General features: G+C 41.1%; 1 protein-coding gene across 1 annotated transcript; it reads left to right on the top strand.

Moving 5' to 3' along the window:
• The first annotated feature begins 3,208 nt into the window (after nucleotides 1-3,208).
• Nucleotides 3,209-18,426, top strand: LOC141967689 (meprin A subunit alpha-like). Its single transcript, XM_074921738.1, has 14 exons — nucleotides 3,209-3,277; nucleotides 3,364-3,388; nucleotides 3,486-3,539; nucleotides 4,393-4,433; nucleotides 4,545-4,623; nucleotides 4,903-5,020; nucleotides 6,556-6,731; nucleotides 10,017-10,238; nucleotides 11,191-11,340; nucleotides 14,193-14,408; nucleotides 15,217-15,675; nucleotides 16,802-16,975; nucleotides 17,567-17,774; nucleotides 18,116-18,426. Exons 1-14 carry the CDS (start codon nucleotides 3,209-3,211, stop codon nucleotides 18,261-18,263), a joined length of 2,139 nt encoding a protein of 712 aa, XP_074777839.1. The 3' UTR covers nucleotides 18,264-18,426.
• The last annotated feature ends 926 nt before the right edge of the window (nucleotides 18,427-19,352 follow it).

A 19,352-nucleotide genomic window follows, 5' to 3' on the forward strand; every position in this document is an offset into this window, starting at 1 on the left:
AACAGCCTTCCATGACAGATAAAATATATTACTTCACTAAAGAAACTGTATTCTGTGGTTTCTGTGTTTTAAGAATTTGAACTAAGCTTCCTTGTTAGTTTTAAGAGACTAAACCCATAGACCCTCCAAAGATTATTTTGGCCCAAGTAGCAAAGGGCTTCTCTTATATCACTTTTTTCCTTTCCATGTTTCATACTTTTTGTTTATCTTTGCTTACTTCCCAGCTCGTGTGTCTGAAGTCTTTCTGTCCAACCTTCCCTAGCCAGAAGCACCAGTGCTTGTTTCCAAGATCATGTTCCAGGACTTCTCTTTTCTCCTCATGGCCATTACCAATTCTTCAAACCCAGCTTTTGATAATGCTGGCTCCCAAGTATTCAGAAAATTAGGTCACGCCTAAAAGAATAGCATAGTTCCCTACATTCATCTGTGTCTGGACCCAGTTCAGTGTTACTGAGAAGTTTTCACAAAAGCATAATGGGCATTTGTTTGGATCTTGTGGTGGGTTGACTTTGACTGGCTACCAGGTGCTGACCAAGATGGTCTAGCACTCCCCCTGCATCTACAAGACAAGAAGAGAAAAACACAATGAAAATCTCATTGATCAAGATCAGGACAGAGAGATCACTTACCAATTACTGTTATGGGCAAAACAGCCTTAGTTTAGGGAAATTATTTTATTGCCATTCAAACAGACTAGGATAATGAAAACTAAGAACAAATATAAAAACACCTTTCCCCCACTCACCCCTTCTTCCCAGGCTCAACTTCACTCCTGAGTCTCTACCTCCTCCCTTGTGAGCGGCACAGGGGGACAAGGTATGGGACTGTGGTCAGTTCATTACGCACTGTCTCTGCTGCTCCTTCCTCCTCGCTCTCTTCTCCTGCTCCAGTGTGGGGTCCCACTCACAGGAGAGTCCTTCATGTCGGCGTGGGTCCTTCCCACAGGCTGCAGTTCTTTGTGAACTGCTCCGGCCTGGGTCCCCCGCGGGGTCACAGGTCCTGCCAGGAGCTTCTCCAGCGTGGGCTTCCCACGGGGTCACAGCCTCCTTTGGGCATCCACCCGCTCCGGCGTGGGGTCCCCCACGGGCTGCAGGTGTGTGTCTGCCCCACCGTTCCCCTCCCTGGGCGCAGGGCACAGCTGCCTCCCCATGGGCTGCACCACGGGTGTGGGGGAATCTCTGCTCCGGCGCCTGGAGCACCTCCTCACCCTCCTCCTTCACTAACCTTGGTGTCAGCAGAGTTGTTCCTCTCACATATTCTCACTCCTCTCTCCAGCTGCTGTTCCACAGCAGTTTTTCCCCTTTTTAAAAATATGTTATCATATGTTATCATGTTATCATATAATGTTGCTGGTGTGCTCAGTGTTGGCTGGCGGCATGTCCGTCTCAGACCTGGCTGAAACGGGCTCTGTCTGACATGGGAGCAATTTCTGTTGTCTTTTCACAGAAGCCAACCCTGTAGTCCCCTGCTACCAAAACCTTGCCACATGAACGGCATACAGGATGCATTTAGGGATGCATACATTGTGCAAGGTGCTAAATGAATATATTAAATTGCATTAGTATAACATGAGATGGCTGCATAACCATTGCCCTCTATAAACTCAAGTATATGCCTAAAGAATGGCTTATCTTTAGACATCCTCTTTGGTTTCTTGGGTAACTTTTAAGTTAAGGGGACTAAAAACCAAGTCTTTTTCAGACTACTCATTTCCAGTTTTTTGTTCCTTTCTCACATTCCCTGCTACACATCTGCAAATCACACCCTTTGTGCTGTGTTTTGACTCTCTTTGCTTGCCTCTGAAAACAGCCTTTACATGATGTACCATGCTGCTCTTTTACTAGTACTGTGTCCTGTTTTGCTTAGATATCAGTGTCCTTCAAACGAATAGCTTGTAAAAGCAAGTGTTGAAGAAGACCCATGTATGCTAGGTGACAGATTAGCCATCTGAGGCCCTTCTCAAAAGAAAAAGTTCTTTTTACTTATGCCTCTGCAACGTGATCTCATACAAATAGCCTCCTACTTTGATATTTTTTAGGGAAAATATGTTGCTTAGGTTGAAGGACTGACTCCTTACTAGGACAGGAGTCCTGTACACAGTGTCCTGTGTACAGACACTGTACACATGCAATTTCCTACTCAAAACCTACTTGCATTTGAGGCTTCTTCACACTGAAGTCCACTGTGTCCTGCCAACACTGCTGGGAAGCAGTGTGTGAAGCACCTCCACAGCACTTTTTTTTCTTTTCCTACTCAAGCCCTCTGTTGTGCTGTGTGTGGTGGTGTCTGTGGCACGAGCCTTTTCCTACCTCATTTCTGAACACAGAGGTGGCCATCCTCACCTTCATCACTTGTAATTTCAGTTGTGAAATGAAGGAGGAGGATTCAATTGCCTAAGTTTTAAGATACCCTCCAGAGCATATGAGATATTTGCAAGGAGATAACAGGTAGGATGCAGGACCGTGGGAGATCTAGAGCTTTCGGGAGCCTTAGCTCAGTTAGCCCCTGTGCCCACCCTGACTGATGTCCCTTGAGAAAGAAGACAGCAAAGTGCAGGACAAGAGTTTGTCATCTCTGAAACCTACCAGAAAAGAAAGGAGCATCAAGCTAGAAGGACAAGGATCTGCTGATATATGTAACCACCTCTGGAGGCAGAGTGGCATGTTGTGCACTGGGGCATCAGTCCTGGGATGGGATCAGCTGTGGGAAAACACTGTCAGGACATTCATAATTGTATCTCTTTTATCTCTAATCTTTACAATGTGATGTTAATTATTAATTGAAAACAGCACTGGGCCAAATTCTAATGTCACTGAAGTGCTATAAACCCAGAATAATTCTGCTTAAGCATGTGGCTTTCCTCTTGTACAGTCAAGATCATAATTCTCACAGATAAGCAGAGTGAAAAGAGTCAGCAAGTTTGGACCAGACTGAGATATTCTTACACTAAATCTGGGTGGGCCTTTCACCAGCTGCACTGAAGGCATAAAGTTATGACATTCCTCTCTGTAACATTCCTTCAAAGTGGACTTAGATAACTGATAACAACAATGCCATCACATGCCATTTAGGAGAAAAATCTTGCTGTTATAATGCTGCAAAGGTGGAAAGTTCAAAGCTGGTTGGCTGATGTTTTGTGGAAAGCTCAGCAGCATGCCCTATATATTGCAAGCGACGAGAGAGACCAGCTTCTTTCTCCATTGCAAAAATGAGCTCCAGCATCTTCCCACGCTGCCTAGTGCTTCTATTATGTCATGTTTACAGTACTCCTGTCTCTGTAAGTAGAAACCCGATTTCTCCAAGCTCCTCTCAGTCCAGAGACATCTCATACCTTACACTGGTTGTATTTTATTCTCTTTTCAGGTCAATCTTCTCTCCAGTGAAGCTCGTAAGTGCTTTGTGAGCTGTTCTGAGTTTTGAAGCATTTTCTTCTGCTTGCTGTGTGCCACCACATCTGAACACATAATGTTTTTTCTGTCTTGCAGCAGCAGATGAGAATGCTGGTGAGATAATCAAAGACATTCCAGACATAAACTTAGGTGAGTTCATGTCTAAATTCTCATGAAGCCTGAAAAATTGTGAGCAAAATGCTGAATTTTCAGTATTGTAAAAAAAATGTGGGTGACTGATAGTCACATTGCTGATGGTAACGAGAGGAAAATAATTAAGTGAGCTCTGAATTGTCCTCCTCTGGCTATGACACATGAATTTATCCGAGGACTCTAACCCTATGTAAACAAGGGATGCAGGTGTCTTTCACTTCTGAAGTTTGGACAGACTCATGATGTTAAGGCAGTAACACACAATATCAATTGGAAAGGCTCCGGAGTCCCACCAGCATTTTTCCCCCATCTCTAGATGATTTTTATAAAGTTTTACAAAGTGGAAAATAGCTTAGATATTTACTGAGCTTCTATATAAGTGGTAAGGAAATCAAATGGAAAAGACACAACACACTGTATTGTCTTCCTCTATTTTAATTATAATTTCCTGTAGAGCAAATTTCCATATATGCTTTGATGGTGCACTCTACAATATTCTTCCTGATACATTACTCAATGTTACTATATTCTCTAGAGCACTGTCTCACCGTGTGGCTGTTGCCACTACCTGACAGCAAGCCAGAAGTTATCAAACTAAACATGGATGATGGTGGCCACCAGATTTCTGCCACCAAAAATGCAGACATTGCTGAGTAGTAAATACTGAGTAGAAACTACTGTTACTTTTAGGTTCATGCCTATATTTCAGTCTAAAGAGGCTGGTCTTTATTTTCTGTAAATGCTCAAGGACATTAGCCTTGTATAAGTAGGGTCAATATGGTTTATGAGGTGAAATGCAGTAGAAATTTGGTATTTCATTTACATTATCGTTCATTAAATTACTTTTTAGCTGCTGGACTGGACCTCTTTCAGGGTGATATCTTGCTCCCTGTAAGTAAATTAAAACCTTTATATCGATTACTTGTTCTAATTGGATTTTTGGTACAAATCGGCTCATATCTCCACAGCAGATGCATCACCAGCTGTTAATTCTCTTTTCAGCAGAATCAGAGAAATGCCCTAAGAAATGAGACCTACAGATGGAAGTTCCCCATTCCCTATATTCTGGGTGATAACTTAGGTAATACAGATGCTTTATTCAGACTTTAACTCCAATCTTTATTTGCACTGGATTCACTATGATAAAATTTTTTTCTTTTTCAGAACTGGTTCTCTCACATTAAAATTCACTAATATCTAGATGGCTCTTTTATATTGAACCCATTTTTTTTCCTCAATCATTTTTCTTTCCAATCATTTCTCTTTTGGTCCCATGTGTATATCTGTGTGCATACCTCACCTCTCCAGGATGAGTGATCTGCAGTGTGTTAAAGGTCCTTTCCTAATGTGTGTTTTCCAGATCTGAATGCCAAAGGAGTAATTCTGCAGGCGTTTGAAATGTTCCGTCTTAAGTCTTGCATTGATTTCAAGCCGTATGAAGGAGAGAGAACCTACATATTTTTTAGAAAAGAAAGCGGGTAAGGGTTATATCAATTTCTGTTTAGTTTTGCTGTGTATAATTATCCCAGAATTCATCCCATTTGACTTCATCAGTCTAAAGACTTTAGTCTAAGTTTGTTATCAGCAGAGAAAAAGAGGCCACTGAGAAAGCAACCCATCTTACCTTCTTAGATACAGTTTGGAAGCAGCTGCCTCCCTCTGCTGACTGCAGAGTATATTTAGACGCTGAACTTGAAATGGGCATCTGATGTTTGGATGGTTTCGCTTCGGCGAGGTGAATCCTAGCATCCCTGGGTTTTCATCAGCTGCTTCCACTTTCCTACCTAGGATTGTTTTACTTCTCAGTGGTGAGTGAAACAACCAACATGTAGATCCTCTTAACTTACCAAGGGTGTGAATAGCCAGAATTTAGGGTTTGAAATCTTCGGAAAATAGGTAAAAAAAACCCCAAACTGTTGGAAGCCCTTTTATTATGATATTGTTATTGGTTTGATGTTGTTCATCTTTAATGAAAGGTTCTCCCAAAACCTGAAAGGGATGCAGGGATTTGGGTTTTCAGGAACTGGAAATATTTATTTTATTTCTTGCATCTAAATGTATTTTGAAAGAACATCTAGAAAAGCACAAAAATCTCATTGTATCAGCTGTATATATTTCTTGTTCTCCCAGAACTTCATAAGTGCCTATGGGCACTGATATCTTTGCCCTCAGCTCTTCTTTAGGTAATATATCCTACGACACTCTTCTTACAAGACTGCAAGCACCATGATTTTTGACAAGTTGGTCTTGAAGACCCTGGTAGCAGTTATTCAAGAGACCATAGGCTCAAGCTCTTTGTTTTCAGTACCCACATTAGGGTGTTCAGAGCTCCTTCACAAACTCGACCTGACACTCCTTTGTGATGTGAAAATGAAGCTGCAGTCCAAGCAGATCTTCTTTAGCAGTTGCCTGTCACATCACCCTTGGGCCACCCTAAAAAGTTCCCAGTGAATTGGCTGAGGAGATCCTTCCCTCCTCAACCATGATTAGCTTCTGCTGAGTCACAAAGGGCTGGGCCCTCACAGAAAAATGTTATTTCATACCTCTGGCCAATGTATTGCATAGCTGCTGTTAAAGAGGGCCAAATGTTGCCTTTTTAAATCCTCCTAGATCTTTTCTCTAGCCCAAGCGATCGCAAATAAGTTCAGTCTGTCTTGATGAGTTTGTGTACATATGTTTCTTGGCACATTTCTTGGCAAAATAGCAGCTGATATAGGACTAAACTTGTGTGGATCTCAAAAATCAGAGGTGAGCTTGTCTAACACAGAGGGTAAGTAAAATGCTGACCTCACACAAGCTATCACCAGTATGGTTTTGGTTCTTAGTCTGCTTTCAGAGCACACTATCTGTAGAGTGTCAAGGCATCTGGTCAGCATCTAAATAATGATTTATGTTACTCCTTTTGCTTTTAAACTTGTTTTGATATTACTTTAAATCCAGTGAGCAGACTGAGAACTGAAATACAGAGAAGAAAACACTACTTAATGGTTAGTAAGGTCTTTCTCTTTCTCAGGTGTTGGTCCATGGTGGGGGACCTGCAGACTGGACAGAACCTCTCTATTGGGTCAGGGTGTGACTACAGAGCAATTGTGGAACATGAGATCCTGCATGCTTTAGGATTTTACCATGAGCAGTCGAGGATGGACCGGGATGACTATGTGAAAATCTGGTGGGATGAAATTATTACAGGTGGGTTGTGACCTTCAAGTCAGATTTTCTAAGGTGCAGATTCATCAGTCCCTCCTAGAGTTTAAGACCTTCTTAAAGATACGATTTTAGAAACACTGGGCCACACCTGAGACCACTGTAAATCAACCTGCAGATGTAGCAGGACGTTGATACAACTTCTCTGCTCAAAGAGAGGGCCTTCTTGGAATCAGAGGACCTGATTCCCCTTGGCTCCAGCACTAGTCTGCTCTCTGCTTTTCAACAAATCACTTCCCCTCGCTATGAGTCTGTTTCCTTTTGCCATGTAACACAAATTGTAAACTTACTGGGATGGTGAGCTTTGAGGTGGCTCTTCTTTAGTCACACATCTTCTCAAAATCTGAAAGGCTTTTATATTCAGAGATTCAGGATTTCCTGAAACTGGAAAAAATTACTTTGTACGTGAAGAAGCCTCAAAATGATTAGATCAGATGGGTCACATAAAATAGGGCTCTATCCTGTTCTCTGCTGCCCAGTGTGTCTTTGCAGGTTCTTGCCTTCAGGTTTAGTATCATCAGATTCAGTGGCTTCATGGGTTTCAGCAAACTCCCCATAGTCCCCCTGGCCCTAAGCAGTTTCTCCTGCTTTCTCCTGTGAGGTCTGGTTCTGTGCTACTTAATGATCGCTCATTTGAAAAAGAGTGAATGGGAACCTGTAACAAGTTCTGAAAGACATGCCAGCAAAGACACCAAGTGTAAATGCTTGTTCCCAGTGGTGGTGCTTTGCAGTGCTGGTGATGGTGCCAGTGCAGCAAAGCTGCTCTGTCATTGCTCATGATCTGTGTGGACAAACTGATCACTTTGGTCTCCAGGGTTGTGCACTCACCATCTTTGCAGATAAGTAAAAAAGACATGAAAAATAGTCATCAGAAAGGACGAAGATTCAGGGAATGCTGTGTTCTCTTTTAGATAGATAAGAACTGCTGGTACAAGCAATTTCTGTTGATCTCTAAGAGCAGTATTTGATATATGGAATTGCTCCAAGTTGAATGGTCTTGTGCATTACTACTTGCCTCTACCCTGTAATCTGCAGTGTCTTTCGAGGTGGCTGAATAGTAGATGGGATGTGGATATTGATTTTACAGACCATCATTTTTATTGTTAGGAACAGCATTAAAAACAATTCACCTTATTACTAACTTGGTCTTACCTTGAATCATGGTGATGAAGATAGTGAAGATGTTAATAGTATTTAGACTCTGTCTTTTGGGCTCTGTTTGGCTGTTCTCTGTAACTAACTACCTCCAAAGAGTCTCACAATGTACTTATAATGCCCTATTATGGGCTCTGTGATGTACAGAGCCTCTTTTATATATGCTGCATGACGGAGGCAGCTGAGATTAAGAGCTACAAGAGGATAACAGAATCTTAGAATCATAGAATGGTTTGGGTTGGAAGAGACCTTAAAGATCATCTAGTCCAACCCCCCTGCCATGGGCAGGGACACCTTCCACTAGCCCAGGTTACCCAAAGCCCCATCCAACCTGGCCTTGAACCCTTCCAGGGAGGGGGCAGCCACAGCTTCTCTGGGCAACCTGTGCCAGGGCATCACCATGCTCATTGTAACAAATTTCTTCTTCATACCTAAGTCTACCCTCTTCCAGTTTAAAACAATTACACCTCAACCTATCCCTACACCTCTGATAAAGGGCCCCTCCCCATCTTTCCTGCAGCCCCTTTAGGTACTGGGAGGATGCTCTAAGGTGTCCCCAGAGCCTTTCTCTTCTCCAGCTGAACAACCCCAACTCTCTCAGCCTGTCCTCACAGGGGGGTGCTCCAGCCCCATGATCACCTGGACCAGCTCAAGCAAGTCCCTGCCCTTCATATGTTGGTGCCCCAGAGCTAGACACAGCACTGATGGTGGGGTCCCATGAGAGACTTCAGAGAAAACACATAAGATGGCCTAATGAAATTGCCACCTTGCTGTATGGTTTATTTATTTTAAAAACACACAGAAGTTACCTTTTGCCTGATAATGATCTTAAAAGTCAGCATCATAACAGCTGTCTGTGTCCTGCCAAGTTTTTTTCACCAGCCAGATTTTCTCCCTGAGAACAATCAACCACTGGAACAATCTCCCCTGTGAAGTGGTGGATAACCCAACATTGGACACTTTTAAGATTCATCTGGACAGGGTGCTGGGCCGTCTTGTCTAGACTGTGCTTTTGTCAAGAAAATTTGGACCTGATGATCCTTGAGGTCCCTTCCAACCTGGTATTCTATGATCTTATAAAAATTGATAGCCCTTAACTAGCAAGATTCTCAGCCTTTTTGATAAAAGGTGCAATTCAAGTATCTGTAAAAAAAAGAGTCCTAAACCCCTATGTAATCTCAACCCTTGGACTGAAGACCTTTGCACCCAGAATGGGCTTGCAGAAGGGAAGAGCAGTCTTTACACAGAGAAACCATGATTATCCACCAGAGTAATCATGTGCTGCTTCTTCGTGGAGAAAGAATGACAAATTTTCTGAAAATATAGTTTGTAGTTTGAATGCTGACAATCTCTCTTTACTTCCATACCAAAATATGTGAATTTCTCTGTCAGAGCAGACACATTCATAATGAGAAACTTTCTCTAAGGACAAATTATTTCGCCAAGAAACCATGAGAAACATGTTTCCAAAAGACACTCCAATAGAAATATTATACCATATTGTCAATCTAGGGTAAAATCATCTTTTTTATGTGTGTGTGGTTTGCTTTTGTTTGTTTGGGGGGGGAGGGGGGTTGGTTTGTTTTCTTTGTTTGTTTGTTTGTTTTCTTTTTTCCCCCACAGATTCCTAATATATTCTTTGCTTCAAAGAAGAACAGAACCCAGAAGCGCTCCAGGACTGTCACACCTGTCCCCTTTATGACTGGAGGGCTCCAGGCCCTCTCCTTGTCCATATATGATCTAATACCCTGGGAAACATTTGCATCAATATTCACAGGCTCTGGAGTGGAGTACCTTAATCCTCAGATTTAATCCTTTAGGATGCTTACTATTAGACCATCTAATCTGACCTCCTATATATCCCATTGTTTACAGATCATTGATATTTGATTTTGAACTTATTGAAGCCACATGTGAGGGTGCAAAACTTCAATCTAAAGACACTGCTTTGTTGGCTTCATAAACAAATCTTACTAAGTTTGAATATTTTATTATAAAGTCATTGCTTTTGGGTATATAAGTTCTGCCTCAGAAAACTCTATCCAAGGGGCCATGCTAAAGCTATTTCCTTTCTAATTTTTCTAAAAACTAATCAGTTTTCTGCTTTTTTACTAGGCAAAGAGCACAATTTTCTGAAGTATGATGACAGCTTCATCACTGATCTGAACACTCCCTATGACTACGAATCATTGATGCACTATGAACCATTATCATTTAACAAAAATGAAAGCATCCCCACAATCACAGCGAAGATACCAGAATTTGATAACATTATTGGACAACGTCTAGATCTCAGTGCCATTGACTTGGAAAGATTGAATCGCATGTATAACTGCAGTAAGTCATAATTTAACCATGGCAAATTGTTTCTTTGTTAATATTTGACCCTGACTGGTTTACCTCCCTTATATCTCTAAAATAACCAAAACTCTTCTCAGGTGCTTTTGAAGAGGTATGGAGGTCCTGTGGTGGAGAGACACAAACAGTTTATTCCCTCCTCATCCTCTCTTTGGCTCTGCTAATGGTCATTACTTTTGTAAAAGTTCAATTAGTCAGAATCAATTGATTCACATCCTTTCTTCCATGTTGCTCCTAGGGGTTCAGATATATGGTTGTATTCTGCTGGCTTCCCTGTGCTTTCGTGAGGTGAAAGCAACAGTACTTTGTCCTCTTTTACTGACATTTGGTCTTAATTGGATTATTTACACCTGAGATTGGCTAAATCTAGAGTCTGACACGTGGTTGCTAGACTGGTTGAAGATGTGATCACCACGTGTGATTATTAAAGTTGTTGTCCCCATAGATCTGTCAATAAAAGCATCAACTTGCAGGCAGACTCAGCTGAACTGGCCTAAGGTAGCTGGATGGACTTTGCTTGAAGTGGAAGAACAGTGCTCACGCTCATCAAGCAGACAAGTGAGCCATAAAGAACAATAACCTCCAGTCAAGGAATGTTTAAATACACCAACACCACTGTTCACAAAAAGTGACTTGTCTCTCCAGGGCTTACAAGCAGGCACAAAGACAGCCACCATCAGTCACTGTGTTTCAGCTGCTGCACGGGAGTTTTTTGACCTTCTACAAAGTGGTCAAATGTTGTTCTCTTCAGGCAGGGGATCCCTCCAGAAATCAATTTTTTCCTCTTTTGAGTCTTTGGGCTCAGATCTGCTGTGGGTTGTCTTCTCTATATGATATCTATACTAATGTAAACACACACACACACAAATTTAGAGCAGAGATTTGAATGAAATACTACTTTGGAGGTAACCATGTGTGCATTTTTTTTCAGCTTCAACTCACACTTTTTTGGACCAGTGTTCTTTTGAGTTTGAAAATATCTGTGGCATGATTCAGGGCACCAGAGATGATCTAGACTGGGTCCATCAACAGAGCAGTGCTACAGGACAGGAAGACCACACACTTTCTGGGCGCTGTAGAGGTAAAATGAAGTAACAGAACACTTTTCCATGGAGAAAGGGTTAGCTGGAGTATTGCTCCCTGTGCATGTCTATTGGTCTGTGTGCTTTAAATACAGCATCTTTAACAACCTCTCTGCACCTGTCATTGTAGTCAACCCTTGAGAAAACCCAGCACTGGCTACTCTGAAAACACAGGAATAATGACTGTATTTAAGACACTACCCAGCAAACATCTGAGTTGTGATTTTTCTAGTTAAGCAAAAAGCCCTTTTTTCTTTCCACGTGCCTTGGCCCTGTGAGTGTGAGTTCATATTTGTACTCGTGCTCTCATTAAGCTTTTTCAACATAGTGGAATGTTCTCTACAGCAGCAAGGCAAAAGGGGTCAAAGAACAATCTTAGCTATAGGCCTTTTAAATATAACCTGAAAAAGGATTTATTACAATGTCCAAAGTCTGAGTAAGAGTTATGTTACCCCATGATAAGAATGAAACTCAAAGCTACTCATAAATGTTGTGTTTGAAAAGCGAGTGATAGGTTAAGCTTGAGGAGTGCTGGTTCTGGAGGTAGAACAAAGTTGAAAAGTATTTTATGATAGGAGTTTAGGGATAATTTTCTTTTTCACATGGTAATTTTGCTATGTTTCAAAGGAAAAAAAATCTCAAAAAGGGTAGGAACTGCCCCCGTCACAGTCACAGGGTTCTAGTTTACAAGTGAGATAAAGTTTAAAATCCAACAGGCAATTCTCAAAAGTAAGGGCTTGATTTATCGTTATTTAGACAGGGTAAGCTACTACAGACTTAAAAAAAAAAAAAAAAAAAAGGTTACTTCTATGGTAAATTTTGCCTAAATACAGAGTGAAGGAATCCTGGCCTAACACACATTCAGTTGTGGTTTGTTATTCTTTGATAAAGGAGAGATTTTACTTGCTGCACTCAGGAATACATTATCCCCTTATGTGACCCACCACTTGGAAAGAACAGATCCTCAGCCTCTTATAATGCTGGTACTTGTCGTTCAGGTCCAAGAATGCAATATAACTCAAGAAAACTATCTGACAGCTTCTAGAAGTACATGCTCCTAACCCTCATCTGACTTTTAAAATTCTTTCTCTCCTTTTTTCTCCCCATATAGCGTAATGATAACTAAAAGATATTTCACCCGAGTTTTTTGAGATTATCAGGTAAAATCCAGTCTGTCTGAATTTAAGCATTTAACTCGCATTTACATTTTAGCACCTAATTCCTCAGCGTAAAATAAGTATCAAAGTTATCTGAAGAGTTAACGGAGAGGGATAGGTGCCTCTGAGGATCTCCAGAGTGTCCAAATGAATTGCATGAGTAGGGAGTGCCTCTCCTTTTGGACACCTTCAAAGGTAACTGACTCCACCAGGAATTTACACGTTTTATGGGAACTGGTTCTGCAGACGTCTCAAGTCAGGGCAAATTTTAGGTTTCTAACACAGATGGATATTATTTTGCCCAAGCAGTTTTGATGTTTAGGGTTTTTGACTTATTACAAGCTAAAATGAAGGAGGAAAATTACAGCTTAACATTTAGAGAGGAGCTGGCAGCCTGGTTCTGGATTTGATCTCTGTATCCCCATGCTGAAGTCTGCTAAAGCTGTATTCTAACTGCCATAGATGCTTAATGTTGCCCTTATTTGACTTTCTTATCAAAAAGGAGGTAGAGTCTAGATCATCTGGGGGTTTGATGCCATAAGTTCAACAACAAAGTTAGACTTGAATAAGGCTCACAGCCCTGTTTCTCACTTGGGGCAATAGTGATCATACTTATATTTACCACACTTTAACATAAATTTAACACGGTGAAGTGTCATACACATGTGATTAAAGCAATTAAGTATATTTGGCAAGGTTTCTATGGGTATGAGTTCAAAGCATTGCTATCATGTGGTAGGTAACGAAGAATATTCCCCTGACATGGTTAGAGCTAACACGATAAACAACTCTACTAACCATGCAAGAGGCTGTACTGCATTTATGCAGCTACAGAATTAACTTATCATGCCCTAGATGTTACCTTGGATGAGAGTCCAAGGAAGCAGCCCCCAACAAACAAAGGTTTCACACAATAGCTAAAAGAATTTCACTTGTTAATTTAAACATAGACTATAAAGGATAACTAAAAAGCAACACAATACAGATAAGGCATGACAAGTTCATGATAAGACAAAAGTTCAGATAAGACACGTGTGCAAATGGTGAATTCCTTGTAAATATAAGGATAAAAGTAGACACTTCAAATCTAAAGTAAAAAACAGTACAGAAAATGTTAGTGGGAAATTAAACTAGGGAAGCAGGAGCTCATAAATAATTTCCTGAAACTGGGAAGCTGAGTTTTGAAATGTCTTTGGGCAAGCTGTAAAAAAGACCTTCTTCATGTTCAAGGTCAGGAGGGTGTTAGTTTGGTGTCCGACCCTTTTTTATTATCACTGATAAGAAATTATCTTACTCTTTACAAGGTAATATAGCATATGATGTCTACAATCTCATGTTTAGATTATCTTCAGTATAAATCAAGTAAAAAAATATGTCTACTAGTTACTTGCAGTCAGCACTGAATCCTCTGTCTCATATGTCTGACATTTCTGAGGCATCCAACTTCCAACTAGAGCAATTAATGCAAAATTGACATAAGTTGCCAGCAATAAGTTCTATATAGATGCTAAACTACTAGTCCTGTTCTTATCCTGGCATGTCTTGGATGATTATTGCATATCATTTCCTCTACCATTCATGTTAAGTGCTACATTTATGCCTACTAAAAGAGTGGAGTTGAAATAATAAATATACACCATACAGCTAGCAAGAAATCTGGAAAGAGACAATGACAGTCTACACTTTCTTCACAGATGCTGGTTATTTCATGTACTTCAGCACCAGCTCTGGCAAGGCAGATGAGGTGGCAGTCCTAGAGTCTCGAATCCTTTATCCAAAGAGAGCTCAACAGTGCCTCCAATTTTTCTATAAGATCACAGGAAGCGTTTCTGACAAGCTGATCATCTGGCTTAAAGAGGACGATGGCACTGGAAATGTTCGTAAGATGAGGAAAATTCAAACCTTTCAAGGTAATTCTGGAAATATGAGGAATACACAGAATATTAGGGGAGGAAAAGCTGTCTTACTGAGTCCATGAATGCAGTGGATTGGCTCAGAAATCAAAATATTTTCCTGAAGCTACCAGAATATCTTTCAGTCTGGCTAAGGATTTTGGTATTACCTGAGGGCATTTATCAGTGGAACTGTGAGCTGTAATAATATAATTTAGGTGCTCCACAGCAGAAGTCACAAAGTTCCTAATAATGTTCTGTTACACTCAGTGATTGAGAGGAATCCCAAGACTACGCTGGAGATCAATTGACTAGATCTCCACTGGCTGTTACCTGAGTGAGCTGTTCACATGCAAACACCTGTGCTCATTTGCAGTCAGTAAGAAGCCCAGCCTGAGCTTTATATGGTTGGAAAAGTAAAAACATATGTAGTTCTGGAATGTGAACTGAGTTCCCACTTTGGGTAATTTTGTTAAATAGGACAAATTCAGCCACTGTGTCACTACATATTTATGTTGTCAAAACCCAAGGCCGCTTGACTCCCACCCACTTGTTATGTCTTGGCCCCTAGCCTGTTGCCCTTTATACTAGAGACTGTCATTCTCTAATGTGGAAGAGTTCCTAATATAATATGATCAAAGCATTTATATGATAAGGCAATGTGTGCGTATTATGATCACAATACCAATTTAAGATCTCTAGGCTTTGGGACTCTGTGAGAGGTTCGGTTATCTAAAAATGCAGCTGGAATGGATGACAAGGAATAAGCTGCTTTATGACATGACTAATCATGCTGATGGCAATGTTTTCCTTCATTTTACCAAAGCGGATGACGACTATAACTGGAAGATTGCCCATGTAACCCTCAACGCTCAGAAGAAGTTCCGTTACCTCTTCCAAGGACTAAAGGGCAACCCCAGCTCTTCATCTGGTGGGATAGCCATTGATGATGTCACACTGACGGAGATCCCCTGTCCCACAGCTGTGTGGGTCGTTCGGAATTTCAGCCAAATCCTCAAAAATGCATCAAGTGATGTTATTCAAAGCCCCCGGTTTTACAGCCCTGAGGGTTACGGGTTTGGCATAAGTTTGTACCCCCACTCCAGAATCAGCGGCTACACTCGTGTTGCTTTTCACTTGTGCAGTGGAGAGAACGATGGTGTTCTGGAGTGGCCAGCTCTGAACCGCCAGGCTGTACTCACAGTGCTGGACCAGGACCCTGACATCTTGAAAAGGATGTCCTCAAGCAAAAGCTTTACCACAAGCAAAGACCATGTTAGCTCAGGTAAGTGGTGTCTGCCTGGAGGAATGATGGAAATGAAAGTCAAGGGATCCAAGTCAGAGGATTGAGTGTAGGACTGCATTTCCCAGTTTGGGACACTTCACTGCGTATGACTCAGAATTCCTGTCTGTGAAAGGTCATCTAGTGTGAAAAGTGATACACAGAACATGGGTGTTATTACGAACAATCCCTGGGGTATCTGAGTTTAACTCTAGATAAAGAGTTCCTCATTCTACCTGTGGTTTGCCCATTATAACAGGTGACATATCAGCACAGGATGGTCCAATGCCAGCAGAGTGCTGTATTCCATTACTAAATCAGCAATCATTTAAGTTAAAACTGCATTTTGGAGACTTCATTAACTTGAACGTACATGGTCTGAATGCACAGGGTTCACACTGTAGGTGTATTTAAGACAAAGATACATGAAAACACCTGTGAGATCAGTCTGCAGCATTGGAAGCCTGTCTTGCTTGTCTGGGTGTAGACTGCAGATTACAAACTCTTTCAAATGGGAGCTACCTTTTAACTCCAGGTTTACACAGCATGTAGCGCCATAGTTCCACATTCAGTCCTAGGATTTCCCATGGATGTGTTAATTCAAAGAAATAAGAACAACAGGACAATATTGAGTTTGGTACAGAATAAAATCCTAGAATGAATCAGCATCCCTTTTCACTTTTCCCAGTGGAAGTTTGGTACACACTTTTTCAGTAGGAGGTTTTAGACCTTAGGTATGAAAAAGTTTAACAGGACCATAGCAATGAACAAAATCTGCTAGGTTCTAAACCATAGGTACTTAAAACCTGACAAAACAGTGTCCTTAAGCAGAAGGGAGCTCTTAGCTGGTGATAATGAGAAGTTAACGTGCCTTTGGCTAGTCCTCAACAAACGGAGTCACAGAATTTAAATGCCCTCACATAGACCAAGAGTCCTCATGCAGACCATCCCTAAGGGTTTGCTGGCACCCATAATTTTTCAGTCCTGTGTGATTTGTTTGGGCATTTCAGCTCTGGATTCGATTTTACAGCATAAATCCCATTTAACAGTGTAATGCACAAGAAAGTCATGTCATACTTCCAGCTGCAGAACTTTGTGCTCTTATTTGTTACTCATATTCTCTTTGCAGATGCTAATGGAACCTTAATATGGGAGAAACCATCAATTGCTGGAATATTTGATGCTTCATGCAAGTGCTACAGAAGTAAAGACTGGGGGTGGACTAACTTCATATCCCACATCCAGTTGAGACGGAGAAGCTTCCTGAAAAATGATGACCTGATTATTTTTGCAGAATTTCATGGTAAAGACCCTCTTCCTGATTCTTCTTACAAAAATGAATGGGTCATCCTTTATGTCTCTTTTCACACATTCAAGTAACTATTGCCACCTGTCCCTGAGTCATCTTCTCTTCTAATTGAGATCAACTTTAAAAGTATTTCTGTGTCTTAGTTTCAGGTGGGTGATGTTGACCAAAGTGTTTGTGAGTTCAGAGGAATCTAAATGGCAGTGATTTACTGAAGGTTAACTTCTTAAGACACCTTTAAGAACCATAATCAGTAGTTATATCTATTTCTAAGCACTGAACATACCAAAAGGCCATCCCTGTTGTGTTTGTTTTCAAACAGAAGAGCTGCACTTGGCATAATTTTTCAAAGAACAGAATACCACTGATTCACCTAACTTGTAACCATCATTTCAGCATTGTTTTCTATCTTGTGCTTTAAATATGCAGAACTAGGTGTGGTACAGCAAGAGCTCTGTAAAGGGCAAATGGACAAGGGGTACCCTCTGGTCCACAAAGCACCCTGTGAGCACCTAACATGAAGAATACTGCATATAGCATCACTCACAGATATCTGATGTCTTTCTCCTCTCTTTCTTTTTCTAAAAGATCTAATTCACCTCAATAATACTGAAGTCCCTGTTGGACCTGAACAATCTGCCTTCGTGGACAGCCTTGTTCTTGAAAGGCAGAAGAGAGCAGCCCAAGATATGGAGCCTGTTCAAGACTGGCAGCCTTATCTGCAAGACCCATGTTACCCAAACCCTTGCCAGAATGATGGAGTCTGCGTCAATGTGAAAGGGAGAGCAAGCTGCAGGTACCACGAACCTCTTCCCTGCTTGCCTTGACTTTCTTCTGAACCAAATGATGTAGCTAATTAGTAATCAGAGATACAGACCGCAGAGGTCTGAGTCACTAGGTTTTCAAGAAACAGTAGAAACAAAACACTTCACTGCAGTGAGTAGGCAAAGAAACCCCATTCTGTGGTGCTTCTAGGGGATGTAAATACCCTCCAAACAAGGCGGGGATGTTGTGATGTGAACCCCTCTAATGAGAGGGGACTGACCATCCAGGATAGTTAGTGTGGGGATCTTGAGTTGGACCTATAGGGCAGGGCAAAAATCCTGATTCATGTGAATCTGTACTTTATTTTCCCAGGTGTCCATCAGGACAAGCCTTCTTCTATACAGGTGAGAGGTGTCAGTCAATGCAGATCCATGGGAACATCCTGGGAATGACAGTTGGTGGAATTGCTGGAACCATTGTCTTAAGCATCGTCCTCATTTCCATGATGGCTAGAAGATAAAGAGCTTCAGGAGGATACATCTTGGCCTGGTATTTTTCCATAGTTCAGAAGGCATCAGTTTTCAGTGAAAAATGATGAAGACCAGTCAGCATGTGGATGAAATGCTCAATCAACATCTTGGCAGCAATCTGTTTACTCTGTAGGACTTGGCAGTTAAAGAATATAATGGGAGTTTATACCCTGCCTCTTGTGTATTCTTTGAATGTTTTGTTTCTTCATCCAATATCAAGCGATATCAGTGCCTTCCAATATCAAGCTGAGAGTCCCTGCATTTACTCTCAATCACAGTTCAAACTTATATTAAATAACTGGTAGAACCTCTCAAAACACTGGAAGAAGTTACACAGAAGCACATATATTAAGATTCTCCAAATGTTCCTATAGAAATTGCTCAAGAAATCTAAATGGTACAAATCCATAACTATGTAAATCAGTACATCCATGGACCTGTGCTGGTTTACAAAAGCTGGTTAGCTATTACATAGAATTTGTACTAAGTTACTACTATATTTTTGGCCATTTCTATACCGGGAAAATAATTTCATGTTAAAGCTAGTTGTCATTCTAGAAGGCCTCGTCACATAAGGTTTTTCAAATATTCAAGTGTAAATCTTTTCTCTGGGCATAATATAAAATATTTCATCAGGGAGTGGATGGAAGTGGAGCAGATCATCATTTATAGAACTGGATCTGTAGCTGTTATCATTAAATTCATATCTCTTTAGAAATCACACGTCAAGGAGAGAGGTGGAAATGTAGGAAGAGGAAGACCTGTTCTGTGTTACTGGTGGGTACTGGATAAGGTGTTAACACCCTACAACTTACTGCAGATAGCAGGAAGCAGCTGATCTATTATATTATGTCCCAAGATCTCAACTTTCAAACACTCTAACGGTTTCCACACTTGAAACTTTGTTAGCCAGGTTTCCTCCAAAAGCAGTTTCTTCCCGTCTTCATATCAGAAGTAGTTCAGAATGCAAATCGTAAATTATCGCAGAGGGTGAAGCTAACCTTTTATTTATCAGATACCTGTCACAAGGGATGGCAGCCAATGGAAAAATCCACTCTCGAGGCAGTGTGTTGTACAGA

The sequence above is a fragment of the Athene noctua genome, chromosome 1, assembly GCF_965140245.1.
Source record: "Athene noctua chromosome 1, bAthNoc1.hap1.1, whole genome shotgun sequence".
NCBI lineage: Eukaryota > Metazoa > Chordata > Aves > Strigiformes > Strigidae > Athene > Athene noctua.

Excerpts from the sequence above, each read along its gene's own strand:
- LOC141967689 (XM_074921738.1), top strand. The coding sequence starts at position 3,209 with ATGAGCTCCAGCATCTTCCCACGCTGCCTAGTGCTTCTATTATGTCAT. Across the intron at positions 14,409-15,216 it reads GAAAATTCAAACCTTTCAAG|CGGATGACGACTATAACTGG; the intron begins GTAATTCTGGAA and ends ATTTTACCAAAG. Across the intron at positions 15,676-16,801 it reads CAAAGACCATGTTAGCTCAG|ATGCTAATGGAACCTTAATA; the intron begins GTAAGTGGTGTC and ends TTCTCTTTGCAG.